This window comes from Tursiops truncatus, chromosome 10 (assembly GCF_011762595.2).
Source record: "Tursiops truncatus isolate mTurTru1 chromosome 10, mTurTru1.mat.Y, whole genome shotgun sequence".
In the NCBI taxonomy this organism is placed as follows: Eukaryota; Metazoa; Chordata; class Mammalia; order Artiodactyla; family Delphinidae; genus Tursiops; species Tursiops truncatus.
This window is the reverse complement of record NC_047043.1, coordinates 64,345,532-64,370,319: the sequence shown is the minus strand read 5'-3', so window position 1 is coordinate 64,370,319 and position 24,788 is coordinate 64,345,532. Positions and strand designations below refer to the sequence as shown.

Sequence of the window (24,788 nt, the reverse complement as noted above, 5' to 3'; positions counted from 1 at the left end):
GCACCTCCCAGACTTATTTCAGGGTGGAAGTCCTTCTCCACAGCAACATGACTGGTAATACATAAAGCCCCCAAGGGAATGCCACCATAAAAACTTCCACCATCAGCTGACAAGAGGGAAACAAGACTCGCCTCTTGCCCAGGCCCCATCTATGACTTCTCTCACCTTCGGGAAACACCTACTCCTGCCCCCAATGCAAGAAAGGTGGGACCCACTCTCTGGTCTGCCTAAAGGCACTCTCAGTCAGCTCCACTGCCCTGTCCGTCAAGTCAGAAACACAATGGCCAACAGATGGCATGTCTTACTGCCAGCCTCGGCCCAGGGATTGCCCTTCATGGTCACTGCTTGTCAGGAGAGGGAAACTAAAACGCTTCCCTCCCTGTGGCAGGAAGGCCACAGCTATAGCTTCTGGGTTCCCCAGGGGCTCTGGTTCGTCAGGCTTCCTCCTTCCAAGAGCCGGGTGCCTGAGTGATTGGGGAAGAGACCCTGAACTCATACCTGCTCTTCCCAGCTAGGACCCGGGTGTCAATGAGCATGCCATTCCATCAACCTTATCAGAGACCAGATATTTACCCTGCCTGTAAAGAGATTTCTTACCTCCAGCAAAAAGCCATGAGAAGACATATGACATTATTAGGAGTTGTCCTTTATTGACTGCTCTCTGAACTACTGAGTTCACAGAGTTTCTTTTGTGACCACATTCCATCAACACTAGGGTGCACAGTCATCTAATTAATGAACCACTAAGAATCTCCCATCCCATCACTCACCATCCACTGCAAACAGAACCAACATCAGAAATGGTAAAATAACTGTAAACATGGGTGTCTTCAAATCCATGAAAAACACTAAATATATTCTTCCTTTACAATCTTTTTTAGCTACAAAAATACTTATCACAACTGCTTTGACTGAAAAACCTATGCTTTAAATTTTTTCAGTTCAATTATGTTAAATACAAAAACTGCCACATCCACATACAAACATATAAAGCAAAGGCTGAATGATCTAGTTTTGCAAAAAATGTGAAGTAAAGATGTTAAGGCCAAATGGAGTAGTCAAGGGAACCATGAGATCTTTTACAGGGGTGGGGTAAGAACTTCCTGAGAGGAAGAGAGTAGGTGAGCCAGGGCGCGGACCCAGGTTTCCGGCCACCCAAGGGTATTTCTCCTAAGCCCACTCCATCCCAATGACTACCACTGGAATAAGAACACATCTGCAAGAGATCAGGCAGAGAAAGGAGAAAGGGAGGGCCAAAAATGGAGCTCTGGATGAAGTCAGCCAAGGAGAAGCCACTTGTAGAGAAGACTGAACAGGGCCAAGAGAGACCAGGAGAGGCTCCAGATGGGTGCCAAGTGGCTGGCCAGGCCCATGGGATATGCCTCAGTGGCCAGGCAGTTAGGCCTGTGCCCAGCGCCGTGTGTTCCATCAGCACAGATGAGTAAGCAGCGCCAGTGCTTTTTCAAGTCTGTCTCAATTACGTAAGGGCACTTTATAACAGAGAGAATAGAGAAGGGCCCTCATCTCCTCAAGCTCCCCTGGCTGGCTCAGCTTCCCATTCTGCTGACCCCCAACAGCCACAGTTCTGTTGTCAGACATGCCCTAAGGCATAAACCCAGGTTGGTCAAGGCTCCCACACAGCCAGACTTAGAAAATATACACTTATTTGAACTATGCCAAGTAACATTTTAACATGTTAATAACGTGTAATATAAATAACAAACATTAAAGAAAACCCCAGGTTTCACCAAAGTAGGTTATAATGCTCAATCTCAAACTGGGCGATGGAAGAGCAGAACTGTGTACCTTCATTTTGGTTACAGAAACAAATTCTTTCACTATGGTCTACCCACAGCTTTAGAGACAACATTTGGGATAAGCCATGTCAGAAAAACAGAGCCAAGACACTCCACCCTGCACCTGCCCTCCCTTCTGCAAATTCTGGCTCCTCAAGGTACTAGAGCCCTGGCCACAGGATAGGTGTTCAACCTGGATCTAAACCCGGAAGCAAACAGTCCCCGGTGTCTTGGGTACTCCTCAGACAAGGAGAGATTCTAACCTGAACGTTCTAAAATCCATGCATCTCTGAACATCTTGGTACTGCAAACATCAGATCCAGGCAGCACTTTGGTTGGCAATGATTCATTTTAATATAAAGGCCACAGGAAGCAAAACAAATCTGAGTTCCACAAGGAACCTACCCAAGTCACAGGGAAGCTGACATCTCTGCATTTTCAAGGCCATTTAGGGAAAGCCCCTGAACTGGGAAGTTTGAACATGGCTGAAGGTCTGGCAGTGTCCACAGTCCCCAAAGGATTCCACTAGCAGCCCCCCTCCCTCTCAAGGGCACTCAGTTGAGGGAACGCTCTGGGATGCAACACCTGCTCTACTGTGACAAAGCAGGAGCCCCTCAGTCCATGGGAACTCTGGACATCCTCCCCAGCTTGCAAAACTTCCAGGATCTAGACCACTTTTCCTCTCAGGGCCTACGGGTGAAGTGGGATATGAAAGTTCCTTCTCAGAGACACAGCCCCCATGACAAACCAGGACTCATCTCTATAAAAACACCGTATCCGAAGGGAAGCCCCATCTCCAGGCAGTCTGAGGCTTCATCTAACCTCAGCCTGTTTTCTCACATGTAAGAAGGGGGAAAAGATGCCAGCCTTGTATGATCACAGGGCCAGGCACACGCTGGACTCTGTCAGTGCTGGTTCCTCACCCGCCCCTATGGGCTGAGAGAGGACACAGTACACATTGTGAGGCTGCTGCAGGAATGGATCCAGGGCGTGTCCAGGCTCCACTCCCTCATCCTCTTTCCCAAATGGCCTTGGACCCAGCACACACTGAGGCTTTGTCTCCCTGTTCATACCCCAAAGCAGAAACTCAAAGCATCAAAGGGAAGTGGAGAGGCCACAGGAAGAGGAAGCCAGGACCCTAGAGGGGAACACGGCCAAGGCTGGGGACCCTCAGGGACTTGCTTACCTGTTAAGACCTGTTTGCTAAGAGTGGATGAAAACGTTGAGGGGCAGAGAGGGCAGGGAGAACTTGCTGCAGGTGACAGCCCAAAGCCAGCACTCACATCCTCTAAGTCTAAAAGAGATGTGCTTGATCCTGGCATATTTGCACATGAGATTCCGACTATCCTTGGAATCCTTAGTTTACTCATATAGAAATTTCTGTCCTAGCTGTACTGTAACCACCCACAACTGACCCTCTAAGGGTTGCCAGGCTAGGAATGGCATGCAAGAAGCAGGAATCAGAACTCTGTGTGAAGTGCTCATAACACCAGCACATGTATTTGGGGTGACAGGCTGTCCCCGGCCATGGAACTCCCCCAGGGTTTCAAGTCACCCCCAGGTTTTCAAGTCACCCTCCATCATTAAATACCAATACTCCCTTGCTGACCTTATAAAGCAGCCATCTTGGAAAGAAGACTTCAGGCAATGGGAACACCTGCAGGAGGCAGAAACTGCAGGAGGAAGCCTATTTGAGATCATGGGCTCTAGATCACAGGCCACTCACAAAGAGCCAGAAATCTTTCCAGTTTCAGCAACCCTCAGAGAGAACATGCTTCTGAGATAGAAGGCAAGCCCAGCACTGAGGAAAATAAGATCTTGAACAGCCACACACCCAATTTTAGAAATCCTGATCCATAAAGTACATCCAAAAACATTAAGAATCAAAACCACAAAACCTTGGAAGACACATAAGGAGTTCTGAAGACTACCTGCCCAGCATTGCCCACAAAATATCACCATGACCAATGATTGGGGAACTGCCAAACGTGAAGGTTTTGGTCACTCCTCAGTCTATACTAGCAGATGACTAGTAACTGGCTATTCAGTTCTCAGACATTCTCTTCAACTTCTCTGCTGGAGCCTTCTCTGGCACAGTAGACTGTCAAACACTTGGTCTGATAAAGATACAGCACCTGTGCTAAACACCATGCAACATAAGTAGAGTCTCTCACCCCAAATCAGCATAATATACCTGGAGAAAGAACAAATCGGCAGAGGAGCTTGTATTACTTAGTCCCTCATCAAAGAGCAGATTTCTGCCCATCAAAACTGAGGAGCTGGACTCTCACTAGGGCTTAATTAACTATATGACCACTGGTTTCTAAAACCAAGAAAACCTAAGCTTTATCATTCAGAACCCACAAGGTGGTATCTTACCCATGCAGGAGTTATGGGACTTAGAAATGGCAAGCAAAAGTTCCAGAAAGATGGATGAGCACTTTCATATCCTTGTCACTTGGGTGAGCTGATGCTGGCCAGCAAAGAGGGATCTTAGGAATAAAGTATAATCAAGAAACTGCATTTGGGGCTTCCCTGGTGGTGCAGTGGTTGGGAGTTCGCCTGCCGATGCAGGCGACATGGGTTCGTGCCCCGGTCCAGGGGGATCCCACGTGCCGTGGAGCGGCTGGGCCCATGAGCCATGGCCGCTGAGCCTGCGCGTCCGGAGCCTGTGCTCCGCGGTGGGAGAGGCCACAGCGGTGAGAGGCCCACGTACCACAAAGAAAAAAGAAAAAAGAAACTGCATTTGGTGAGAATTCCCCCACACTACAAACCTTTTGGAGGGTCCTTTGAGCCTCAGTGGTGGCACCTTCCAACCAACACCTCAAGACAGGACAGCCCCAGGGGTTCAGGCTGGGCCCTTCCCTGAATCCCTAACAGATGTGTCAGAGGGTCTTCTCACTGGTCCATTTCACAGTGGCACAAACTGCTGCCCTGTGACACCCCACTGCTTAGGCCTCTTAGCAGCCTGCCCTGGCAAAGTCCCTGCCTTCCCTCAGACCTGGTCACTGGCTCCTGGACCCTTCAGCCCCTCACCCCTCACCCAAGCTGCGGAGCTGAGACAACCCACAGCCGTCTATGGCTGGATATCATAGGCAACACCCTGGAGGCACTCACACATGAGGTGATCAAGGCCTCCTTGGGGCAGGCCAACTGTGTGGTGGGCTCCTTTGCTCAGGGGGGCAGGAAATAGTCCCTCTGATGGAGTCAGCTTCCAGTCACGTTTCAGAGGCCCCCACGGTGCTGACTCACATTCAGGGTGATCCTGTGTCTGTGCCATGGACTATGACAATGAGACTAATCTGTGGCCAAGCTCAACTTCCACAAATGATGCACATGGGCAGTCACATGGCTGGGCTGTGGGGAGATGGCACATGTCAACACAAAGAGCCTCTGGCTTGAGGTCAAAGGCCAAGCCTTTGCCCCCACAGAAGGTGAGGAACCAGGGTAGAACCAGGGTAGACATACTTTGCTTTACCGAGTAGAGGAGAGCCACACCCATGAGAGACAATAATTGGTTCTGCTGCTTGACATTCAAACCTCAAGCCAGAATATGGCTGTTGCCACAAAGGCCAAGGCCACAGGATCACATGTTGTTGAATACAACTTGTCCAGCCCAATCAGTGCCCCTCTGGTCTGAATTATGAAGCATTTTATCTGCTGTTAACTGTTCTCATCTGAAAACAAAAATTAATCATTTTCCCCCCAAAGTAAGGGACAGCTTAGGATGGTTATAGCCACTAATAAAATTCTCAGAATCAGTCCCTCAATCCCAAGCCCTGACATCAACTATTTTTACTTCATCATGTTTTCAGTCCTTGTCAGTAATTTTTTTTCTAAAACATAGAAGCCTATATATTCAATAATAAGTATTTGAGCTGATATGTCTGGGCAAATGCCATTCTGACAACCCACCCCCAAGGATGCCTTCCTTCGCCAACCCACATTTCCCAGTGTGCTCTGTTCACAAGGGATCAATTCAGAGCCAGGGAACACCCACTTGAGGCAGGAAGAAACTGCAGTTCATCTCACGCAGGCGGGGTTGCCACAAAGCTTGCAAGCATCCAAAGAAATACTCCTTTCATGAGCTCCCCTTCCTGGCCAAAAAGAGTACCCATTGTTCTCATGGGAACAATTGGGGGCCTATGCCAGCAGATGAGAGCACAGTCCCAGGAAGGGCTGCTCCCAGTCTGCCAACATCTTGGGCTGAGAGAAATTCCACATTGTCTCCAGACAAGGAGGCTAAAGGGAAGCAGGGATGAAAAGCCATCCTCATGGGCACTACCAAAATGAGACATCTGAGGGGGATCTAGAGGGGCAGCCCAATCATTTCATGAGATGCAAAGACTTCTCTCCTGACCAACCCAGAGAGGAGGAGTTAGAACATCTCCAGCCATATCATCACCTTCCTCAGCCAGTCCTACACTCAACTCAAGTCAGAGGAGAGGCACCCTTAGGGAGCCAGCGCCAATCCTGAGGGAAGTCAGGGGGGTAACTTATACTATGGCCAACTTGGGACAGCTTAGGATCTGCCCAGCAGAGGCAAAGCTGGCTTCTGTGGGACCTATACCTACAGACCCTGATGAAGAGAGAGGGTGTTCTAAGACCTAAGACTGCTGTGAGAGCAAAGAACAGTCGAGACCTGGGATGAGCTTTGCATACAGGCATCTAGTCTGGTCCAAGGGAGCACACACCAGGACCATCTCCTTTAGAGTGCCCTGAGGCCACAGGAGGAAAGAAGAGAGACCCAAGGCACAGGTCTTTCAGGAAGGTCATGCTGGCCACAAAGGTCTGGAGGTAGCCCATAGACCCTTCTTACATCAGATCAATGGAGTCCATTTGGGAGTTAAAATGGGGTCAGTAATAGCAAACTGATTCTTGAGGTAGAGCTAGAGAACAGCAGGGAAGTAATAGGTGCTGGCTGGGATGAGACTGGATAAGGGCTGTTTGGACATGAAAGAGTCTCAGATGTGGGGCAGAGCAAAGGATCCAGGACCTCAGGGTTAATCCTCCAGGCAGGCATGTCCCCTTCTTCTTTCTCCTGACCTGTTTCCTTGAAGTCTGGTGTATAAAATATAGGGAAGTGCTTGTTTTAGGAGTTGATATTACCCGATGGGCATACCTGGCTGATGCCAAGCAGCACTTCCTCTGTCACTGTGATTCCCAAAGTTGCCACAATCTCCTGAAATACCACAACCATCAGCCCACACAGGTCCAACAAGGCTTGGCAGGTAGCCAGTGCAGCTCACTTAGCATAAGACTTGATTTTCTACCCCTTCTATAGATTGTTACATGGTCTGTTACAAACACTGAATTATTCTATCACCAACCCCCATGCACATCTCCTGACCAGTCAGCAAGTATGACAACCACACCATCTAATCTCATCAGGTCTCAGGACAGACCATGTTCTGCCTATGAGTCCTCATTAGGCAATTCGGCTAATTGACTGGAAGGCCAACCCTTACCTGGGAACCCCACATGAGGCTTAGGCAAGCTTAGTCTCTTACAGCCCTGACATAGGCTGGCATTTCTTCCTACAAACAGGCAGGTAGGCTTTTTTTCTTTTTTTAATAAGTTTATTTTATTTATCTATTTTTGGCTGTGTTGGGTCTTCGTTGCTGTGTGTGGGCTTTCTGTAGTGGTGGGGAGTGGGGGCTACTCTTCGTTGCGGCGCACGGGCTTCTCATTGAGGTGGCTTCTCTTGTTGCAGAGCACAGGCTCTAGGCGCACAGGCTTCAGTAGTTGTGGCATGAGGGCTCAGTAGTTGTGGCTCGTGGGCTCTAGAGCACAGGCGTAGTAGTTGCAGCACATGGGCTTAGTTACTCCACGGCATGTGGGATCTTCCCAGACCAGGGATCGAACCCGTGTCCCCTGCATTGGCACGTGGATTCTTAACCACTGCACCACCAGGGAAGTCCCTGGCAGGTAGGCTTTGACAATCCAAAGCAGGTTTGCAGGTACTGAGGGGGTTCTCCTTCCCTCTGCCAGCCCAAAAACATTTGAAGGCCTACTATGGGACTGGAATCAAACATGCAGACTAAAAAGAATTTCAAGTACAAAAATTTGCTAAGAAGATAACACAGGGTTTTGTGAGAAATCTGCCTTCATCAGGGTGGAGGGAAAGGGCTCCAATGCTGAAACTAAGCCTGAAAGAGGTGGCTGTACCCATGCTGACAGAAGAAAAAAAGAGCCAGCAGCCTGGGGTGGGCCCTAAGCTTGGCATATCTGTGGGGCAGAAAGAGGCTGGTGTGGCTGGGACAAGGTATGCAAAGGGAAAGGGGAGAGAGAAGAGGCCAGAGGCCAGATCAAACAGGGCTTAATCTTAAGGGCAGGGTGGTAGGGGAGGCCTGTTTTTAGCAGATGTAAGCTTTACAAAGATAAAGATGTCTCTTGACTCAGTATGGAGAACAGACTAAGGGGTTAAGAACAGAGGCAGGGCGCCTGGGAAGAGGTGAGCGAGTGGTAGTTTGGATGACAGTAATAGTGATAGATATGATTTGGAGGTCACCCCAACAAGGCTCCTTGGGACCAAGATCTGAAATATTCCTCACATACACAAGAATACTGGGCAGCCTTTAAAAGTTACATTCCCAAAGAATACTTAATAACCAAGGAAAAAAACCTCAAACTACAGTGAATGAAAAAAAGGTTAAAATATAGATTCAGCATGATTTCAGGTCTGTCTAAAATGTCTGTGTGTGTATGTGACACAGACACCTCTTGATGAACGCAGAAAATGATAGAGGAGTATGCTAGTGGTAGGAACCACAGGAGATTTTCTTTCTCCCTTTTTCTACAATGTACATTTATACATCATTATTATAATAGGGGGGAAAAAAACAACTCCTTTAGTGTAAAGACTTTTCAATCCTGTTTTACACACAGGGAAAACAAAGCTCCAGGAAGGAAGTCAGGCTTTCTGATCTGATTCCCACCCCACACAACCCTGATGTCAAGACGGTTCAGGATGAAGAGTCACACATTTTCACCTGTTTTTCTACAGGCTAATCATCTACTAAATGGTGTGCTTTCCACAGATAGATATGCTCAGATAAAATCCTGTTTTCCTAGTAAAATCTCTTTGCTCCCCCAGTGAATAAGCCTGTTAAATGTCCCTCTGCCAGATACAGCAAATACTCAGCTCACAGTATCGACTCAAGGCACCTTTGGTCAAGACTAATCCATGTACAACATTCCAGTGGCCACTGGAACAAGGGTCATCGCTACAGGGTTTGGATATTCAGAAGATGAAATTTGATGCTGGGTAAGAAATGTACCTCCAAAAACGCCATTTTTCATCTAATAAACTAGAAACTGGCTTACTGGGGTGTTTTGAAGATTACACGGAAATCTTTCTCAAAGACTCTACAAACTAGAAAGAGCTCCATGGAACTGAGACAGGATCTTCGGAAGTATGACCACCTCTGAGAACACAAGGCCACCCTAAGAACAAGCCAAGAGCTAAAGAGAGGGGGTCAAAAAGGAAAAGGAAGAGAACACAAGGAGGGTCAGGTGAGGAGTGGGTCTGCCCAGATTCAAGGGAAAGGGGCATAGACACACCTCTCAATGAGAAGAGTGGCATGGAATGGAAGTGGCATGGAAGAGTGACCATTTCTAATCTAGATGCCTGGGGCTTGTGGGTCAGAGAGAGGCAAGTTGGTAAAGACTCACTGGAGCCTGGGTGTGCTTTGACCAATGGAGTACAAAGGAAGTGTCACTGTGCAAGTTTCCAAGCCCAGGCCTTAAGAGACTGGCAGCTTCCACTTCCTGTATCTTGGAATACTCAATCTTGGAACCCAGCTACTGTACTGTGAGGAAATCCAGGTATCTGTGGAAAGGTCTACATGGAGAGAAACCAAGGACCTTGATCAGCAGTCCCAGGTAAGCTCCCTGCCAACAGGCAGAACCAACTTGCCAGCCATGAATGAGCCACCTTGGAAGTAGATCCTCCAGGCCCAGGTGAGCCACTCTAACTAGTACCATGTGCAGCAGAGATGAGATTCCCAGATGAGCTCTAAATCCCTGAATTCTTGGCCACAAAATTGTGAGCAAAACCAACTGGCCGTTTCAAACCACTATGTTCTTATGCTTTAAACATACCAATAAACAGCCAGAACACTATGTGTATGTAGAAATCTAAGTGCAAAACAGATATTAAAAACTACCATAACAGGGCTTCCCTGGTGGCGCAGTGGTTGACAGTCCGCCTGCCGATGCAGGGGACACAGGTTTGTGCCCCGGTCCGGGAAGATCCCACATGTCACAGAGCGGCTAGGCCCGTGAGCCATGGCCGTTGAGCCTGTGCTCAACGTTGAGCCTGTGCTCCGCAACGGGAGAGGCCACAGCAGTGAGAGGCCCACATACCACACACACACACACAAAAAATCTAGAAACAATAAATGCTGGAGAGGGTGTGGAGAAAAGGGAACCCTCTTGCACTGTTGGTGGGAATGTAAATTGATACAGCCACTGTGGAGAACAGTATGGAGGTTCCTTAAAAAACTACAAACAGAACTACCATATGACACAGCAATCCCACTACTGGGCATATACCCTGAGAAAACCATAATTCAAAAAGAGTCATGTACCAAAATGTTCATTGCAGCTCTATTTACAATAGCCCGGAGATGGAAACAACCTAAGTGTCCATCATCGGATGAATGGATAAAGAAGATGTGGCACATATATACAATGGAATATTACTTAGCCATAAAAAGAAACGAAATTGAGCTATTTGTAATGAGGTGGATGGACCTAGAGTCTGTCATACAGAGTGAAGTAAGTCAGAAAGAGAGAGACAAATACCGTATGCCATCACATATATATGGAATTTAAGAAAAAAAAAATGTCATGAAGAACCTAGGGGTAAGACAGGAATAAAGACACAGAGCTACTAGAGAATGGACTTGAGGATATGGGGAGGGGGAAGGGTAAGCTGTGACAAAGCGAGAGAGAGGCATGGACATATATACACTACCAAACGTAAGGTAGATAGCTAGTGGGAAGCAGCCACATAGCACAGGGAGATCAGCTCAGTGCTTTGTGATCGCTGGGAGGGTTGGGATAGGGAGGGTGGGAGGGAGGGAGACGCAAGAGGGAAGAGATATGGGAACATATGTATATATATAACTGATTCATTTTGTTGTAAAGCAGAAACTAACACACCATTGTAAAGCAATTATACTCCAATAAAGATGTCAAAAAAAAGAAAAAAACTACCATAACAAAGTATAGACCTTGGAATATTTTTAATTCATATTCAAGCCACATCTCTGGGGAAAGAATGCTGTAGGCCAAGGGTTAGAAAACTATGGCCATGAGGACTTCCCTGGTGGCACAGTGGTTGAGAATCCGCCTGCCAATGCAGGGGACACGGGTTCGAGCCCTGGTCCGGGAAGATCCCACATGCTGTAGAGCAACTAAGCCTGTGCACCACAACTACTGAGCCTGTGCTCTACAGCCCACGCACCACAACTACTGAAGCCCGAGCGCCTAGAGCCCGTGCTCCGCAACAAGAAGCCCACGCACCACAACGACGAGTAGCCCCCGCTCGCCGCAACTAGAGAAAGCCTGCGCTCAGCAACGAAGACCCAATGCAGCCAAAAATAAATAAATAAAATAAAATAAATAAATTTACTAAAAAAAAAAAAAAAAAGAAAACTGTGGCCATGGGACTTCCCCAGTGGTCCAGTGGTAAAGAATCTGTCTTCCAATGCAGGGGACGCAGGTTCGATCCGGGCTGCCACCTGTCTTTGTACAGCCCATGAGCTAAACATGTTTTTTGAGATTTTTAAATGAGGGGAAAAAAAATCAAAAGAAGATATAGTATTTCTTGACACGTGAAAATCACATGAAATTAAAATTTCAGTTTCAGTAAAGTTTTTAAAAGTAAAGTTTTATTGGGGGCTTCCCTGGCGGCACAGTAGTTAAGAATCCGCCTGCCAATGCAGGAGACACAGGTTCCAGCCCTGGCCCGGGAAGATACCACATGCTATGGAACAACTAAGCCCGTGCTACTGCGCTCTAGAGCCCATAAGCCACAACTACTGAGCCCGCGTGCCACAACTACCAAAGCCCATGCACCTAAACAAGAGAAGCCACAGCAATAAGCCCACGCACCACAATGACGAGTAGCCCTGCTCGCCGCAAATAGAGAAAAGCCCGTGTGCAGCAACAAAGACCCAATGCAGCCAAAAATAAATTAAATAAATAAATAAATTTATTAAAAAAAAAGTTTTATTGGAACAGAGCCATGTCCATTCGCTTGCATATTGTCTATGGCTACTTTCATACTACACTGGCAAAGTTGAGGAGTTGCAACAGAAACCATATGGCCAGCAAAGCCAATATCTGGCTTTTTTAAGAAAAAGTGTGCTGACATCTGCTCTAGGAGATGTTCATAGCTTGAGGAGTACACCCCACCCACCCACATGTCTCCCATGCAAACTCAATCAGGAAGTAGGGGAAATTCCAAGGTCCCACAACCCCAGACAAATGGATGGTACTTCTTCACACAAAAGCTTCCTGTTTCAACTAATTTCCACCCTGGGTTGGACAAGACACTCTTCAGTTACAAAAATCTCAGATCTCCTTGTTTTCTGGGTTGCCTCCCCAAAAGGAGATGAGGCGAGGCTGAAATTTAAGTACTAATTTTGGTTCTTAAGTGACCAAATACGTTAGTAAACATAAAACACCAAAGCAAAGCAAAACTCCAATATTTACTTATACCTTATTTTTTAAAAATAGGTTCAAAGCATTTAAAAGTTCCATATTTCTTGGGTTTAATCCCATGGTTAATGAAAGCAGACCATTTCCTATACACAGGCCCTTCCATCAAATCCCTAACTTGATGACCAAAAGATCTTCCAGAGTACATATGTAAAAGCTTTTTAATGGTGACACCCTCAAAATGGGAGCAAGAATAAAGGTTTAGGATGCTATTCTGAGATATATGGGGACCCTCTAGTGAACGTCAGTGGCTGTCCCTCTCTTAAGGAACATTTAGCAGGTCCTGGAAGAACTGAGCTCAGAATTCCTGGAAAACTGACAAACTAAACCTAAACTAAAAAACTAAAAAAACCTAAAATTAACACTAAAATCAAAACTAAAATGGAAGATGAGAATTATTCCTCATTTACAGTTTATATCCAGTCTCACCTTGATGACTTCTCCATTGGAGGCAATTAAATCTGTTGGAATGGTCACTCGAAATGAGCGTCCGACGACAGCGGTGCCATCAGGAATGCCAACCACCGTGGGAACAGCCTCATGGAGGTCTGAGAGTACTGAGTGCATGGACGCCTCGAGCTGGTTCTCCCAGTCCCTGACGGCCTCCGAAGGCTCACTGGGCCAGCGGGACTGAGTCACAGCCACAGATAGCAGAAGGAGAAAGGTCCTCCCCCAGAGGGGGAGCAGCAGCGAGAGGGCCACAGACATCCTCATCCCGGGCTCAAGTCTGCTCAAGCAGATAGTCTAAGAAAGGAAGCAAGTGACGTGGTCCCAGAACTGGGTCCTCAGCCTCTCCACACCTGCTCCATCCCAGAGCACCCAAAGCCTGAAAAAGAAGAAGAGTAGACTCAGACTTCAGCAACTTCCATGGTTTCAAAGTTGAGCACAGGCAGTTACTACCCCCTAAGTGTTCCTGCCAAAAATATCTACTCTGAGTTGGATCAAGTCTCACCCTGCACTGTCCAGTACAGAGCCACCAGCTACATGTGGCTACTGAACACTGGAAATGTGGCTGGTCCATTAAGTATAAAGCACACCGTGGATTCTGAAAACTAAGTATAAAAAAGGAATGTTGGGGACTTCCCTAGTGGTCCAGTGGGTAAGACTCTGTGCTCCCAATGCAGGGGGCCAGGGTTCGATCCCTGGCTGGGGAACTAGATCCTGCATGCATGCCATAACTAAGAGTCCGCATGCCGCAACTAAGAAGTCTGTAGGCTGCAACTAAGACCTGGCACAGCCTAAATAAATAAATTAATTTTTAAAAAAAGAATGTAAAATATCTCATTAATACTTTAAAAATATTGATTACATATTGAAATAATATTTTGGATATGAAAATATTAAGTATAGTTAAGTAAATAAATATTAATAAATAGTACATAATAAAAATATTAAATATATTATTAAAATTAATTCCACCTGCTTATTTTTATTTCATGTGACTACTGGAAAATATTAAATGACATATGTGGATCACATTATATTTCTGTTGGGTAGTGCTGCTCTAGAACTAACTTCCAGTTCATAGGAAACACAGGGCCATGAAGACACGATCAGACAAATCTAGAATGTGGGACCTTCTACAAGATAACTGGTCTGGTCTTTCCTAATCTGACGCCTCTAAATACAAGGGGACTATTCTAGATTTAAAGACTGCAACCAGATGCAGTGTGTACATCTTGATTGGACCCTGGATTTACTTTTTTTTTTAATTTATTTTTTATTGAAGTATAGTTGAACTACAATGTTGTGCTAATTACTGTTGTACAGCAAAGTAACTCAGTTATACATATAGGTACATTCTTTTTCATATTCTTTTCCATTATGGTTTATCACAGGATACTGAATATAGTTACCTGTGCTATACAGTAGGGCCTTGTTTATCCATTCTATATGTACCAGTTTGCATCTGCTAATTCCAAACTCCTAATCCAACCCTCTCTTACCCCCCACCCCCTTGGTAACCAGTCTATTCTCTATGTCCCTGATTCTATTTCTGTTTCATATATAGGTTCATTTGTGTCGGATTTACTTAAAAAAAAAAAAAACCAAAAAACACACAAGACCAGCTCTCAAAGGGATAGCTGAGGAATTGTGCATGTGGGCTGGAGATTATATTTATTGTTAATTTTCTTAGGTGAGATGATGGTGGTGTGGCTCGATAACAGATTGTCCTCAATTTTGAAGTATTTAGGGATGAAGTATCAAAAATCTCTGCAACTCACTTTGAAATGGTCCAAGGGGGAAAAAAAACCATGTGCATGCATATATAGAGATAAAACAATGTGCCAAATATTACAATTAGTAAGTCTTAAAAAAATACTTTTGAAAAAAATTGAAAAGCCAAGTATTTGCACAGAGAAGTGTGGCAACCACCCACTTCTCACACCCCACATATTGCATATATTTGCAAACTCAGTGCTAGTGAACAAAACTTATTTGAACTCTCTTGCCCCCCAACCCCCAACAGTGACTAAAACCCTGCACATTGTCCCCTCTCCCCCACACCAGCTTCAAGCAGCTCATGACCCTGCTCTAAGGCTGGCAGCCACACAGATGCACTGTGGGACTTTCTGGGTGCCCACAGGTGGCCACAGCCATCACAAGCAATTTCCCATTCTGGAAAATGATGAAGCCCTGCCCTGAGCCAAGCTGTTGAGGAGCCACGTGGTATTTTTTGACCTGGGTAATACAAAGTAAATAAAATTGCTGAAGAAAACAAGGCCACTGAAACAGACAGCGTACTCTGAAGTCAATGCAAATCCAAGCCAATGTCAAAAGGTTTTTTTTTGCTATTGACTTCGTTATTCCTGTTCTTATTTTGTTTTTGAACTAAAAGTCATGAGACAGAGACAAAACCCAAGAAAGTAAAACAATTTTGAGGGCTGGAAGTCCTATCCTACCAAACCAAGACTTATCACAAAGCTACTGTATTTAAGGCAGTGTCACATGGGGCAGAGTAGACACTGGACTGTGGAACAAGAGGGAGAGCCCAAAACCTGCTTGCAAAGAAGCTGTTCAAAGATACCAGGACAAGTGGCTATCTATGTAGAAAAAGACAATTAGGTTCTTCTGTCACTTCTCCATCAAAAACAAGATAAATCCCAAGTGGATTAGATACATAAATGTAAAAAGCAGAACTTTAAAATGTTTAGAATATAGCAGAATGTCAGAATAAGGACGGATTTCATTTTTAAAAGATATCAAAAAACATAAAAGAAAAAGACCATTGGACTTTCACTTCTAGGAAGATGAAACAGATGTACTTCTCCTTAGTTTCCCACTAAATACAAGGGAAAATCCTAGATATTATATATATATAATAAACATGAGACTCTTAAACAGTCAAGAGAAGAAGGCAGAGCAGCTAGGGACCCCAGGATTCAAGGAATGACACAGCAGTGAGTTCCCTGGGTTTTCTTTTGCCTCATGTATATCAGAAGTGGGAGCTGAAGAAGCTGGCAACCCAGTAATGCCAACAGATGAAACAAAAAACGTCCTAACAAAAGTCTGCTCTCTTTATCCAAAGGAGCAAGAAGGGGGTAACCTAGCAAGACATAAAACATTTAGACAGTAACAGCTCTATTCTAGCAAAACACCACAGAAAAAACTGTGGCCCCACTCCCACCCATGCCGACAAAGGCCAAGTGGGGAGCCAAGACTTCCACCCTCATGAGGCTGTAACAAGGCACCCTAATATCGCCACTGGGGAGGGAGCTGGGACTTTCATCCTCACTGGCTAGTAACAATGCACCACCCTCTACCTCCAGCCCCTTGGTGTCAGTGGAAACCACATGGGGAACCTGGATTTCTATATTCCCACCCAAGCAATAAGAAGGAGTCTCTCCCCATCCCTGCTGGGATGGTGTCAGAAGAAGACTGATGGAGAGTCAGAACTTTAACCATTGCTCAGCAGTCGAGAGGCCTAGGGAACTAGAATTCCCACCCTCAACCAGCAGTAACAAGGACTTCACCTGCCTTCAGGTGTCAACAAAGGCTGAGTGGGGAACCTGGGCTTCTACCTAAACTTCCCAGTAATCAGGCAGTGCCTCCTCTACCCTTCCTCTGCCAGACAAGTGTCAAACAAAAGCCAGCTAAAACAGAATCTAGAGTTTCAGAAGAAAATACAAAATTGTTCAAGTTTCAATCAAAAATCACTCATCATGGGAATTCCCTGGCAGTCCAGTGGTTAGGACTTGGTGCTTTCACTGCCATAGGCCCGGGTTCAATCCCTGGGTCAGGGAATTAAGATCCTGCAAGCCATGTGGTACAGCTCCCCCCCCCCCCGCAAAAAAAAATGCTGAAAAATCACTCATCATGCCAAGAACCAAGAAGATCCCAAACTGAATGAAAAAGAATGAAAAAAAAGACAATCAACAGATGACAACTCCAAGATGAAAGAGACAGGTAGAAAGGAAAAGGTTGGGAAAAGATATATCATGCAAACAATAATTAAAAGAAAGCAAGAGGAGCTGTATTTATATCAGATAAAGTAGACTGAAGAACAAAGAAAATTATCAAAGAGCGGTACATTATATAATGATAAAAGGGTCAATCCATCAAGAAGAATACTAATCCTAAATGTATATGCACCAAACAACAGAGTTGCAGAACCATGAGAAGCAAAAACTGATAGAACTGAAAGGAAAAATAAACAAATCAACAATTCTAGTTGGAAATGTCAACATCACTCTCTCAACAAATGATAGAACAACTAGAAAGAAAATCACCAAGGGTACAAAAGAACTAAAACATGCTATCAGTCAATATGATTTAATCAACATTTATGGAGCACTCCACCTGACAACAGAACATATATTCTTTTCAAATGTCCACAGAACATATACCCTGAGAGATCACATCTAGGGCCATGAAAAAAATCTCAACAAATTTAAAGGAACTGAAATAATACTGAAATGTTCTCCATCCCCAATGGAATCAAATTAGAAATCAGTAATACAAGCATAGTAAGAAAATCTCCAAAGGCTTGAAAACTATACAATGTACTTCTAAATAATTCCTGTGTCAGAGAGGAAGCCTCAAGGGAAATAAAATGTTACACTGAACTAAATATACATTTGTGGGGTTATAGTAAAATTTGTGGAACACAGCTAAAGCAGCTCTTAGGAGTGAATTTACAGCACTGAAACCACTAGAAAAAGAAGGAAAAGTCTCAAACCAATAATCTATGCTCCCACATCAAGAATCTCAAAAAAAAAAGAGCAAAATAAACCAAAAGCAAGCAGAAGGAAGGAAATAGTAAAGCGCAGAAATCAATAAAACTGAAAACAACAGAAAAAACTCAATAAAACAAAAAACTGGTTCTTTGAAAAGATTAATAAAATTGACAAATCTCTATAAACAAATTACCAATATCAGGACTGAGACGGGATATCACTACAGATCCTGCAGACGTCAAAAAGGATAGTAAGGAAATACTACCAAATAACTCACAGATTTTGATAATTCAAATGAAACAGACCAATTCCTCAAAATTTGTAATTTAAAAAATTTATAATTTAAAAACTCCCACAAAAAGAAATCTCTAGGCCCAGACAGCTTCACTAATAAATTCTACCAAATATTTAAAGAATTAACACCAATTCTACAGTCTTTTCCAGAAAGCAGAAGGAAGAAACACTTGTCTATTCATTTTATGAAGCTAACATTACCCTGACACCAACATCAAAGACAATACCAAAAAAAAAACAGAAAAGAAAATGCAGATGAACAGACACAAAAATTTTAACAAAACATTAAGAAACAGAATTTAGCAATATATAAAAAGAATTATATACCATAACCACGTAGCACTTATTTCAGGGTGCAAGGCCAGTTCAATATTTTAAAATCAATCAATGTAATCCACCATATTAACAGACTAAAGAACAAAAATCACATGATCATATTAATTAATGCAGAAAAAGTACCTAACAAAATTCAACACCCAGTCACGATAAACACTCTCAGAAACACAGGAACAGAGGACAACTTTCTCAATTTGATAAAGAGCATCTAATGGTGATAGACTGAATGCTTTCTCCTTAAGATCAGAAACAAGGCAAGGATGTCTGCTCTCACCACTGGTTGTTTTTGGTTTTTTTTTTTTTTGGCTGCGTTGGGTCTTTGTGGCTGTCCATGGGCTTTCTCTAGTTGCGGTGGGGGGGGGGGGGCTGCTCTTTGTTGCAGTGCACAGGCTTCTCATTGCGGTGGCTTCTCTTGCTGTGGAGCGCTGGCTATAGGCTTCAGTAATTGCAGCATGCAAGCTCAGTAACTGCAGCACAGTTGTGGCTTGCGGGCTCTAGAGAGCGGGCTCAGTAGTTGTGACACACGGGCTTAGCTGCTCTGCAGTATGTGGGATCTTCCTGGACCAGGGATCTAACTCGTGTCCCCTGCATTGGCTGGTGGATTCTCAACCAGTGCACCACCAGGGAAGTCCCCTACCACTCTTATTTGACATAGTGCTGGAAGTTCTAGCCAGTGTAATAAGGCAAGAAAAGGAAACAAAAGGCATGTAGATGGTAAAGGAAAAAATAAAACTGTAGGGACTTAAAAATAAAACCGTGTGTCACAACTACTAAGCCTACGCTCCAAAGCCCACGAGCCGCAACTACTGGGCCCACATGCTGCAACTACTGAAGCCCATGTGCTCTGGGGCCCTCATGACACAACTATTGAGCCTGTGTGCTGCAACTACTAAAGCCCACGCACCTAAAAGCCCATGCTCCGCGACAAGAGAAGCCACCGCAATAAGAAGCCCGTGTACCGCAACAAAGAGTAGCCCCTGCTCTCCACAACTAGAAAAAGCCTGCACACAGCAACAAAGACCCAACACAGCCAAAAATAAATAAAGTTAAAAAAATAAAACTCTCCCTACTTGCAGATAACATAATTGTCTATGTAGAAAATCCCAAGGAATCCACAAAACAAACTCCTAGAACTAATAAGTTTGGCAAGGCCACAGGATATAAAACAAACATACAAAAATCAGTTGTAGGGCTTCCCTGGTGGTGCAGTGGTTAAGAATCCACCTGCCAATGCAGGGGACACGGGTTCAAGCCCTGGTCCAGGAAGATCCCACATGCCGCGGAACAACTAAGCCCGTGCGCCACAACTACTGAGCCTGCGCTCTAGAGCCCACAAGCCACAACTGCTAAAGCCCGCACGCCTAGAGCCCGTGCTCAGCAACAAGAGAAGCCACCACAATGAGAAGTCCACGCACCGCAACAAAGAGTAGCCCCCACTCGCCACAACTAGAGAAAGCCCACGTGCAGCAAGAAGGACCAAACTCAGCCAATAAATAAATAATAAATAAATTTATTTATTTTTTAAATCAACTGTATTTCTTTCTTTCTTTTTTTTTTTTTGCGGTACGCGGGCCTCTCACTGCTGTGGCCTCTCCCGTTGCGGAGCACAGGTTCCAGACGCGCAGGCTCAGCGGCCATGGCTCACAGGCCTAGCCGCTCCGCGGCATGTGGGATCTTCCCGGACCGGGACACGAACCCGTGTCCCCTGCATCGGCAGGCAGACTCTCAACCACTGCGCCACCAGGGAAGCCCCTCAACTGTATTTCTGTATGCTAGAAATGAACATGCAGACACCAAATTTAAAAGATAATACCATTTAAATTGCTTTAAAAATGAAATATCTAGGTGTAGATCTAACAAAACATGTACAGAATTTGTATGCTGAAAACCATACAACACTGGTGAAAGAAATCAAAGATCTAAACAAATGGAAAGACATACTGTGTTAATGGATTGGAAAGCTCAACACAGTAAAGATGTCAATTCTCCCCAAATTGATATACAGGTTTGTAATAGGCTAAATAATGGCCGCCCAAAGATATCAGGTCATAATCCCTAAAATGTGCAAATGTACTTTACAAGGAAAGTCTTTGCAGGTGTGATTAAATTAAGAATCTTGACCTGGGGAGATGATTATAAATCCAATCACAATTCTCATTGTAAGAGAGATGCAGAGAGAGATTATACACACACACAGATGGAGAAGGGGATGTGAAGCCTGAGGCACAGATTGGAGTGATGTGGCCATAAGCCAAGGAATGCCAAAGAATAGTGGCAGCCACCAGAGCTAGAGCAGACAAGGAATAGATTCTTCTCCAGAGTCCACAAAAGGAGCACAGCTCTTGCCAACACCTTAATTTTAGACTTCTGATCTCCAGAACTATGAGAGAATAATTGTGTGTGTTATTCTAAGCCACTAAAGTTGTAGTAATTTTTTACAGCAGCCCTAGAAAACTAATTCAAGGTTTAACGTAATTCCTATCAAAATCCCAGTAAGGGGCTTCCCTGGTGGCGCAGTGGTTGGGAGTCCGCCTGCCGATGCAGGGGACACGGGTTCGTGCCCCGAACCGGGAAGATCCCACATGCCGCGGAGCAGCTGGGCCCATGAGCCATGGCCACGGGGCCTGCGCGTCCGGAGCCTGTGCTCCGCAACAGGAGAGGCCACAACAGTGAGAGGCCCGCGTACAGCAAAAAAAAAAAAAAAAAAAAATCCCAGTAAGAATTTTTGTATATATAGACAAGATTATTCTAAAATTTATATTAGGACTTCCCTGGTGGCACAGTGGTTAAGAATCTGCCTGCCAGTGCAGGGGACACAGGTTTGATCCCTGTCCAGGAAGACCCCACATGCCGCGGAGCAGCTAAGCCCGTGAGCCACAACTACTGAGCCCACATGCCACAACTGCTGAAGCCCGCGCACCTAGAGCCCGTGCTCTGCAACAAGAGAAGCCACCACAATGAGAAGCCGGCACACCACAACGAAGAGTAGCCCCCACTTGCCGCAACTAAAGAAAGTCCGCGTGCAGCAATGAAGACCCAATGTAACCAAAATAATTAACTAATTAATTTAGAAAAATTTATATGGAAAGGCAAAGGAACTAAAATAGTTGTAATGACTACCAAATGTAAAATAGCTAGTGGGAAGCAGCTGCATAGCACAGGGAGATCACCTCAGTACTTTGTGACCACCTAGAGGGGTGGGATAGGGAGGGTGGGAGGGGATATGGGGATGTGTGTATGCATGTAGCTGATTCACTTTGTTGTGCTGCAGAGGCTAATGCAGCATTGTGAAGCAATTATGCTCCAATAAAGATGTTAAAAATAAAATAAAATAAAATAGCTGTGATGAGAAAACAACTATTTTAATTTGCTGCCTAGGCATTTCCCAGAGTCTGGACATTGCAATAAGGATCTGAGCTTAAGATTCCCACCATAAATTCCCACTTTGCTTTTCCTGGGGCATCTTTTAAAATATCCACTTAGAGTTGAGCCCCTGAAAAATAAGGGACCTCTGCCCCGACCACCATGTAAGTAATAGGTGCTCTCTATCTCCTGCTCGCTTGTGACCTGAGACAGATGACTGCCCTTCCCCTGGCTCACTGCCCACCCCCCTATTTCTGGGATCTGTAAGTAATAGACCTTGTGAGTTTAGTTCCTTTGTGTGGGTGCATTGGAACTGCACCTTCAATCAAAACGACCCTATGGTCTTCACTTCCCCAAACTGGGAACTCAGATGCTGAGGGAGCTACCTGCTGATCTCATGTGGATGGCTTGTGCCCCCTCATTCAGCAGGTCATAATCTGCATATTCTTAGATTTAATACACCAGCTCCAGCTTCTCAACACAATAACAATTTTGAACAAGAAGAATAAAGAGGAATTAGGGACTTCCCTGGTAGCACAGTGGTTAAGACTCCATGCTCCCAGTGCAGGGGGCCTGGGTTCAAGCCCTGGTCAGGGAACTAGATCCCACGCATGCTGCAACTAAGAGTTTGCATGCCACAACTAAGGAGCCGGCAAGCCGCAACTAAGGAGCCCATAAGCCGCAACTAAGGAGCCCGCCTGCCACAACTAAGACCTGGCACAACCAAATAAATAAATTTTAAAAAATAAAAGAAGAATAAAGAGGAATTATTCTACCTAATATCGACTTAGAGAGCTAAGTAATCAAGACTGTATTGGTGGGGACTTCCCTGGTGGGTCCAGTGCTAAAGAATCCACCTTCCAATGTGGGGGATATTCGTTCAATCCCTGGTTTGGGAACTAAGATCCCACATGCCGTGGGGCAACTAAGCCCACGTGCCACAACTATTGAGCTCTTACGCCTCAACGGGAGAGCCCACATGCCGCAAACTACAGATCCCACGCGCTCTGCAGCCCATGTGCCCTGGAGCCCCCATGCCACAACTAGAGAGAAGGCCAAGTGCCACAACTAGAGAAACCTGAGACCACGTGCTGTAACAAAAAGATCCTGCATGCCTCAACAAAGATCCCGTGTGCTGCAACTAAGACCCGACGCAGCCAAAAAAAAAAATAAGGAAAATAAATATTTTAAAAAAAGAGACTGTATTGGTGGAGGGACAAACACATAAATCAATGGCACAGAATACAGAATCCAGAAATAGACCTAAACAAGAATGCTCAACTGATTTTTGATAAAGGTACAAAGCAATTAAATGGGGGAGAAACAAATGGTACAACAAATGGTACAACCATTTTCAACAAATGGTACAAACCAGATGTCCCTTCAACAGATGAATGGTTAAACTATGGTACATCCATACCATGGAATACTAGTGAGCAATAAAAAGGAATGAACTTTTGAATTGACACACTCAACAATTTGGACGAACCTCAAGGGAATTATGTTGTGTGAAAAATGTTAATCCCAAATGGTTACACAGTATATGATTTCATTTATGTAACATTAATTTTTAAATTAATTAATTATTTTAAAATTTTTGCCACAGGGCTTCCCTGCTGGCACAGTGGTTAAGAATCCGCCTGCCGGGCTTCCCTGGTGGCACAGTGGTTGAGAGTCTGCCTGCCGATGCAGGGGACATGGGTTCGTGCCCTGGTCCAGGAAGGTCCCACATACCGTGGAGCGGCTGGGCCCGTGAGCCATGGCCGCTGAGGCTGCGTGTCCAGAGCCTGTGCTCCGCAATGGGAGAGGCCACAACAGTGAGAGGCCCACGTACCGCAAAAAAAAAAAAAAAAAAAAAAAAAAAAGAATCCGCCTGCCTATGCAGGGGTCTCGGGTTCAAGCCCTGGTCCAGGAAGATCCCACATGCCGCAGAGCAACTAAGCCTGTGTGCCACAACTACTGAGCCTGCGCTCTAGAGCCTGCAAGCCAAAACTGCTGAGCCCATGCACCACAACTACTGAAGCCCACATGCCTAGAGCCCGCGCTCCGCAACGAGAAGCCCGCGCACCACAACGAAGAGTAGCCCCTGCTCGCCTCAACTAGAGAAAGCCCGCGCACAGCAACAAAGACCCAACGCGGCCAAAAATAAATAAATTTATTTAAAAAAATTTTTTTTTGGCCACACTGCACAGCATGCAGGATCTTACTTCCCTGACCAGGGATTGAACTCGTGTCCCCTGCAGTGGAAGCTCGGATCCTTAACCACTGGAACACCAGGGAAGTCCCCATTTATATAACACTCTTGAAGTGACAAAATTATAGAAACAGAGAACAGATTAGTGGTTGCCAGGAATTAAAGAGGAAGTTAGGACATGAGGGGAAGATGTGGCTATGAAAGGGCAACGTGACAGATCCTTGTGGTGATGAAGATGTTCTGTATTTTGATAGTATCAATGTCAATATCCTGGTTGTGATATTGTACTATTATTTAAGATGTTATCACGGGGGGAAACTGGGTAAAGGGCATACAGGATCTCTCAGTATTATTTTTAACAACTGCATGTGAATCCACAATTATTTCCAAAAAAATGTTTTAACCTAAAAAGAAAGATAAATTTGAATTAGAATTTTAAATTTCTGTACAATAAAGGATACCATAAAGAAAATAAAAAGGACCAACCACAGCCTGGGAGAGAGCTTTTTCAGTGCATATGATAGCTAAAGGATCCCTATCAAAATATATCAAGTGCCCTAAAACAGTAAAAATGGGTTGAAGAGATAACAAACAAGTAATTCACAGAAAAGAAAACCTGAAAGCAATAAACATACAAAAAGATGCTCAACCTCCCTAGTAATCAAGGAAAGAAAATTAAAGCAACATGAAAAACACTTTTTCCCACCAGACTTGCCAGCAGTGTTAAGTGCCACACTTCTCAAGCGGGACACCAAATGATCACGGACTTAGAAGCTGAGGTCCTGCAGGCAACAGTTCCACTTAACTCCCAGTGACCTTTGTGAGGTCCTCTACCAGGAAAGGCAAGGAAGGAAACACCCAGCTCTTCAACACCTGGTGTTCTCTGTATCCTGGGTG

General features: G+C 45.0%; 1 protein-coding gene across 4 annotated transcripts in view; it reads right to left on the bottom strand.

Annotated features, from left to right (window-relative positions):
* Positions 1-24,788, bottom strand: part of DAG1 (dystroglycan 1) — a 64,482-nt gene that overhangs the window by 5,673 nt on the left and 34,021 nt on the right. For all 4 annotated transcript variants that reach the window (XM_033864961.2, XM_033864959.2, XM_033864960.2 and 1 more), the window contains exon 2: positions 12,957-13,353. In XM_033864961.2, the coding sequence (XP_033720852.1) occupies positions 12,957-13,241 (285 nt within the window). In that variant the 5' untranslated portion in view covers positions 13,242-13,353. The remainder of the gene's footprint in view (positions 1-12,956; positions 13,354-24,788) is intronic.